General features: G+C 44.3%; 1 protein-coding gene across 1 annotated transcript; it reads left to right on the plus strand.

The window, feature by feature from the left end:
• The first annotated feature begins 3,692 nt into the window (after positions 1-3,692).
• On the plus strand, positions 3,693-5,110 carry LOC123403380. Its single transcript, XM_045097320.1, has one exon. The coding sequence runs from the start codon at positions 3,995-3,997 to the stop codon at positions 4,679-4,681; it is 687 nt and encodes a 228-aa protein (XP_044953255.1). The 5' UTR covers positions 3,693-3,994; the 3' UTR covers positions 4,682-5,110.
• Positions 5,111-6,995: the final 1,885 nt, after the last annotated feature.

Consider the following 6,995-nt stretch of genomic DNA (forward strand, 5'->3'; position numbering starts at 1 on the left):
GGATTATTTTATATTAATTTTCAAAATTTTATTAATTATTTAGGAATTAAAAACAGATTTAGCTATTTTAATAAAATTCCATTATGACATCATCGCGATGTCATGCTGACATCAACATTTGACGGTCAACTGACCAGCGGGTCCCGAACGTCATAGACACAAGTTTTATTTAAGATTAAATATTAATTAATCAGATTAATTTAGTGGGGGACCCACGTGTCATACTCTAATTATGTTAATTAATTAATTTAACTAATATATCTATTTATTTATTTATTTAATAAAAACATTATTTTTATTTTTATTTTAACTATCGTGTGGGGTCTCCCTGTCATAGACAGCGGGTGCGTTGGCCCCACCGGTAAGTGACCTAAGGCCATTTACTCATTTCATTAATCACAAATACATAACATACACATGTCGTATTTCTCCACATGCCTATATACGCAAATACATACATAAATACGGGTATCGAATACATACATACATACATACATACGGAATACAACATTTTTTTTCTTTATTTCTCTCAAAACTCTCATCTCCCTCTCTGTGTTAACAAATAAACACAGAGGTTCTTTGCTAACTCCACCTAGAAGAACCAAAAGTTCAATCCTTCCTACCGGAGTCTACCGTCGACGGATCGAGGCCTCGTTTGCCGGAACGGAACCGGGGCGGCGAGGAGAACGACATGGTGGGAGGAGCCCGAGGAGGGGCTCACCGACGTTGACAGGAGGGGCCGGTGAAGCCGGAGTTCGCACGAAGGTGAAGGTGACGACGGTGACGCGGTTCCGGTGAAGACGGGCGTGCCGGCGAGGAGGAGCCGGCCGGAGGTTCGCCGAGAGGGGCCCCGGTGAGGAGGGGCCCCCGGGATGGAGCCGCCGATGGTGACCGGCGGGAGGAGGGGCTCGGCCGGCGGGGCTCCTGGGGGCGGCCGGCGGGATGGAGGGCCGAGGTGGGGGGGACTCGCCGCGGGAGGATGAGGTCGTGGGAGGGGAGATGGGGGATCGGCTCGCCGGCGGGGGGGAGGCGCGCCGGCCAGGGATGGGTGGATCTGAGGGGGAGGGGCGACGGGAGTAGAGAGGGTCGTGGGGGTGAGGGGCTCTGTCGTGGGGGTTAGGTGGGGAAGGGGGTGAGTGGACGAGAGGGAGAGAGCCTCTCGTGGGGTGAGGGGCTGGGACGAGGGAGTGGGGGGGGGGGGGGGTGGCGGCGCTCAGGAGGGGAGGGAGTAGCGAGGAGAGGCTGGGGGTTCGCTAGGGTTTGAGGCAGGGGCGCGGGGGGGCCTGGCCGGTTGGGCCTTTTGGCCCAGCTGGGCCAGGGCGTGGGGGGTTGCTTTTTTTTCTTTTTTTTTGTTGTTGTTGTTGTTGTTTTGTTTTATTTTGCCTTTTCTTATTATTTCTTTCTTTCCTATTTTCTTTTCTTTCTTTTACTATACTTTCTTTTACAATTTATTATACATACTTTTAATTCTCTCTTTCATATACATATTCTTTTAATATTTAACATGAATTTATAAAATACTTTTCTTTTGTTTTCAAAATTTGGATCCGGACAGACTCGAATCACCGCGGGTCTAAGATGGGAATTCGATGACGTGGCATCATTAGCGGTTGATCATTGTAGCTTAATTACAATAATTACTGTAGCAAAAGTCGAGGATGTCACATGAGCCTTTGGTCAGCAAAGATGATCTCCCAACAAATATGTGTTACTTGCATCAATGGTACTTAAGTGAATCAAAGAATGAGAGAACGATGATCGTGCTGAGTGTCCCACAGGAGTACTACGGCCGCCCCGAACAAATCCATATCGACTTTGATGAACTCTTCCAGATGTACAATGGCGACGCCCTCGACAAATCGCTTATGAGTTGCTATTGTCTGTAAGTTTTTCAATTCGTTGTCTATATATAACTTGTTTAGTTATTTCAATTCATTGTCTACATATAACTTGTTTAGTTATTTCAATTCGTTGTCTACATATAACTTGTTTAGTTATTTCAATTCATTGTCTATATATAACTTGTACTCTATTATGCAGAATGAAGATTCTGGATTGTAAAAGTAAGAGCATCCTAAATATTGGGTTTATTGACCCAGATAAAATACATATAGCGACGCTAACTAATTATCCCAAGGAGACGGAGGAAAACCTTCTAAGGTTTCTAACAGATCAAAATTTCTGTGACCACATACTGTTTCCATACAACTTCAGGTGAGGGTCTTTACTCTGTTGTGTCCATTCACTTATAAGTGTAATTGATAAGTTACTGACATATATATATATATATACATGTGTAGCTTTCATTGGATTTCTGTTGGACATTCAAATTGATAAGGGAAGAGTTGATGCCTTCGACCCATTATCGAGACCCTTGGAATAGTTCCAAAGCCTGCAGGACATGCTCCAAGGGTAATTTCAATCATTCTTGCGCTCTATCGGTCTCTTTCGATGATTTTCTGATATATCAATTAATGAAAAACTTAGCAAATCATTATCCTTGTCGGGCAGGGTTTGGAAGCCGTTCAAGTGCGTGACTCCCGGTATCGAGCATGAGAAGCTGACCTTTAGAGCGGCTCAGGTAAGTAGTAGTATGATATACTTCTATTTTCAATACATTTATGATGCTAGATTAATATTTTGATTATATATATTCTATTCTCGTAAAGTGCGACCAGCAGCCACGGGGAACGCATCTATGCGGATACTATGTTTGCGAGACCATTCGCACGTTTACCTCTGAGCACAAGGATCACAGATTCGACGTAAGCAATGAACATTCACACCTTTATTTTTACCCGTCATTCTTTGTTATCATGATTGATATTCATATTCATCTCCTCTTCTTATATAGCACACGACCATGAGGACGAAGGTCCTACCAGAGCAACGCGCGATTGCTGTTGCAGAGGAGCTTGCGACCTTTCTGAGGACGGAAGCTATAGATGACAAAGGACGATTTAGTGTAGCTAGGGACCATTACTGATGTTCGTCCATGTAATCAAATAGACGGGCTCTAGTCCCGATAATTCAGATCTTCATATAATTGTATATATATGCTTGCTTGGAAGATAAATTAACCTTATATATATGCATAATTATTTCTATTTAAATTGTATGAAAACTAATTCCCGAACACCAAACGAGGCATCACGTTAATCTCCCGAACACCTAAACCCTAAAACCCTAAAACCCAAAAATAATTTCATTAAAAAAAACCCGAAAATAAGCAAAATCTGAAACTCTTTAGTCCCGGCTCGTGTAACGAACCGGGACTAAAGGTCCTACCCGTGGGACGCTACGAGGCGCCCACGTGGAGCACCTTTAGACCCGGCTTGTAACAAGGCCGGGACTAAAGGTTAGGCCTTTAGTCCCGCCCCTTTAGTCCCGGTTGGTGAACTGGGACTAAAGCCTCTTACGGGCCGGGGCTAAAGGCCCCGTCCCCACTAGAGCCTTTGTAACTTTGTTGCTTGATCAATAAAGCCGGCGTTCTCTTCATTTTTTTTAGCTCTTTAAGAATTGTTAAATTTAGCACAGCTGCTAAGTGTGTTGCTAGTGGGCTCGCCGCTTAAGCGTGTGTCCCACTTAATAGAGGAGCAAAAAAACAAAACAAATATCAGGTAGAAAAGTCGTAATAGACAAAAATACCAGCTCCAAAAGTCCCACTTATATAAGTGGGACTTTTGGTGCCACCACGCCCACCAGCCCACCCTTCCCCTCTTCTACAACCACAGCGAGCTCGCCGACGGCGGCGTGTCCCTAGACATCTTGGCCTCCGACCACCGCGCAGCAGGGGCCGCCGACCGGTTCCAGACCGTCGCGCGGCTGAAAACGGCTCCCCCAGCGCTCGCCTGCGACACTTCCCCCTTCTATCTGGAGGCCTCCTGCGACGGCCTCCTCCTCCTCAGCACCGATCTTGATTTTTGCCATCTGCAACCCGGCAACTCGACAGTATGCTCCCCTCCACCAGCTCGATGGCTTGTGTCCCCATGGGATGTACCCTACCGCCGGCGGCGGCGAGTACCGACTGTTGCTGTGCCGGTTTGATGATGGAGATCCACTTGCCATGGAGTACTACGTTTTCACAATAGGCTCTGCCCAGCCGCCCAGGCGCATACCTTCTCCCATAGGGTGCCCTGAACCGCCAGATCGCCCCGGATTGCTATTCAAAGGCAGCCTATACTGGCACACAGGCAGTGAAATAGTGGTATTCGACACCACCAATGAGTCCTTCAGGCACATCAGATCCCCGTATTTTCCGGGTTGTATTGCTCAACTGTTTGAGACTGGTGGCATGCTTGGCATCTTCATTTATGATGATCAAAAGACATCTATGTATATCTTTGCGTTGCAGAATCAACAAAGCGAGCGATGGAATTTCAAGTCTTATGTTACATTACCGGTTGCGGAGACCAGGCAGCATTGTCAGTGTCCCGACCATCGAGAGAGTGTGACGGTTGTGCCTCGGGACGGTGGGTTGCTCATTCTGCTCAAGTGTGCTGCCTGGCTGTTTCAAGTTGATGGCGATGGCGGGGTTATTGTCCATGGCAAGTTGATTGCAAGTTTCCGTTACTCAGACATCATCATGTCTGGCCATTATTTGCTCAAGCAAACTCTTGTTCAGCATACCTTCTTTCCAACACTAGAGGGTTATGTTGCCAACGCTCTACCTTTCATCTGACCTGACCGGCGATTGTGTTGTCGGTACTAAGAGGGCTGTTGGGTGTGGTCCTGTTTCTTACAGCAGTATGTATTAACTAGATCCCTGGTTATATATGTTGTCAACAACTCAGCCTTTCATCTGAGACCTGTCGACCGTGGCAGTGTTTCCTGTCGGCCTAGCTCTCCGTATCCACATGAGCTACATCATGTATTAACTAGATCCTTGGTATTATGTTGCGAACACTTAGCCTTCTATCTTAGAAGAGGTGTCGGGTGGGGTGGTGTTTTTTATCGGCCTAGCTCTCCGTATCCACATGAGCTGTAATATGTATTAACTAGATCCACTATTAAGCTTCTTTGTTGATGTATAACAAAACGTATGCTCAACAAGTTGTGACTGTTAGATGTATGTTTTGTGCTATATTTCATTGAACATCATTTTGTGTTGGAGTGGCTGCCATGAGTGTTGATGCGAAAGATACAAGTCATTTGGGTCAGCATTTCAAATGTTTGCCAATTGATCTGATCTGACTCATGTTTATGTTTTCTTGAACTCAATATTGGATTATTTCCCCACTTCATATCGTGGTTCTCTTGTTACTCGATGGTTCTGTTTATTGACTTGAAGATTTTACTTTATCGAGGTCTTTTATGTAGAGATTGCCTGGTGGTCTTCTTAATACCGACATTTTGCAAATATACATGTATTTCCTGTTTATATGTTGTATTTTAAGCTAACGATGAAGTGATGCTAATTATCCCCCTTATTGACTAAGCAAGTTGCAGATGATTTTCTTACAAGAGCTATCTGTTTCTAAGCAACTTAAATATTCGCTATAGTCCGTCTTTGCTGCTGCATTGTTTCCGACTATCTCTGTCAAAGTCAGTCTTAGATCCCAGATTGTGTTCCCCTTGACACTCTTCAGACTGTCTTAACTGTCAGACATATCCTTTTTTTCTCTGTAACCGGTGGAAGGACATATCAAGAAAAACTCGTGTTATATGTCATTCCATCAGGTTGCTCAGCTTCTGACATCACTTGTAGGATACTCACAGTTAACTCTCTGTTACTTGCATTCCCCTTTTGGGGGTGTGTGATAAATATACCTACTGGAGACAAAATATATAAGTGTGTGTGGTTACAGTTTATCCTATAGATTCAGTATGCAAGTTTAGCAATCGTCATACCAGTTCTTGATAATTGATAACACAAAAAACTAGTCAAATTTTGGTGCAACTTCACGATATGATTTGGGTATGAACCCGTAGAGATACAATGTGTGTTCATGGTATTATTTTGCTTATTGGGACCTAATGTATGCTATAAATTGGCAGTATGAATGCCTGGAATTCAGATAATCAAATCTTGGTGTCATGCCTCACTCTTGGGTAAGACCAGATATCTGTTATCTCGTATCTCAGTTTTAGTATGTTGGGTACTTTTAACTCAGATCTGAATCTTAGTTAATTCAGATAATATATTCTTGGTGTCATGCCTCATCAATTCTGAATGATACTAATAGATTATCCAAATTGACCGGGAAAGCTGCAGATTTGGCTGGTTCATCCGAAGGAAAAAAGTTAGATATATATGATCTGTATGTGCCTGTTAAAATATATATTTCACCTACCTTCTGCTTGTCGCAAGTCTATATATGGCTCAGATCTTGAAGTCCCATAGTATGGATGAGTGTTTGAGTGACTATTCTGGTTCTAGACATCAACAGTATGTTGCAAATTAAGAACCTTATTGTAGATGGTTATAAATCCAAATCATCACCGACTTTGCAAACTTACTGCATATACTTGTTTTACGGCGAGCCTGTACAGATTATTATCCATTTCTTTTTGTGATCAAATTATCGATACATTACAACGAGTCTTTAAGTTTGGCTCAATGCTGCAAGATCAATGCCCTGTGTTGACACACGAACACGTCACCGTGTACCCTTGATGCCGAGGGTGATGCACCGCAGCTCACGTCGAAAAAGACCTGACCGACAGCGCGATACGCAAGACAGTCGGCGGGTGCTTTTGCAGACACGAAACCCCACACTCCCGGGAGGGACCCTGTCAGGGAGTGTGGCGGCTATGGGCTGCCCTAGGTCGGCCTGACCGCCCCTAGGACCTCGTGAATTGCTGCCCTCCAAACGAAGAACGAAAGAAGAACGAGAAAGAAGAAGAAGAAGGGAGAGAGATAAAGGTAAAGGTAAAAAGTAGTAGATTGATTTGTTTGATTGTGTGTTGTTCAATCGGTCATCACCCCCAACATATATAAGAGGCGGCTGGACTTCCCGTATGAGCAAAGGATTCATCTAGGCTTTCCTTACAAG

The sequence above is a fragment of the Hordeum vulgare genome, chromosome 6H (genome assembly GCF_904849725.1).
Source record: "Hordeum vulgare subsp. vulgare chromosome 6H, MorexV3_pseudomolecules_assembly, whole genome shotgun sequence".
NCBI lineage: Eukaryota > Viridiplantae > Streptophyta > Magnoliopsida > Poales > Poaceae > Hordeum > Hordeum vulgare.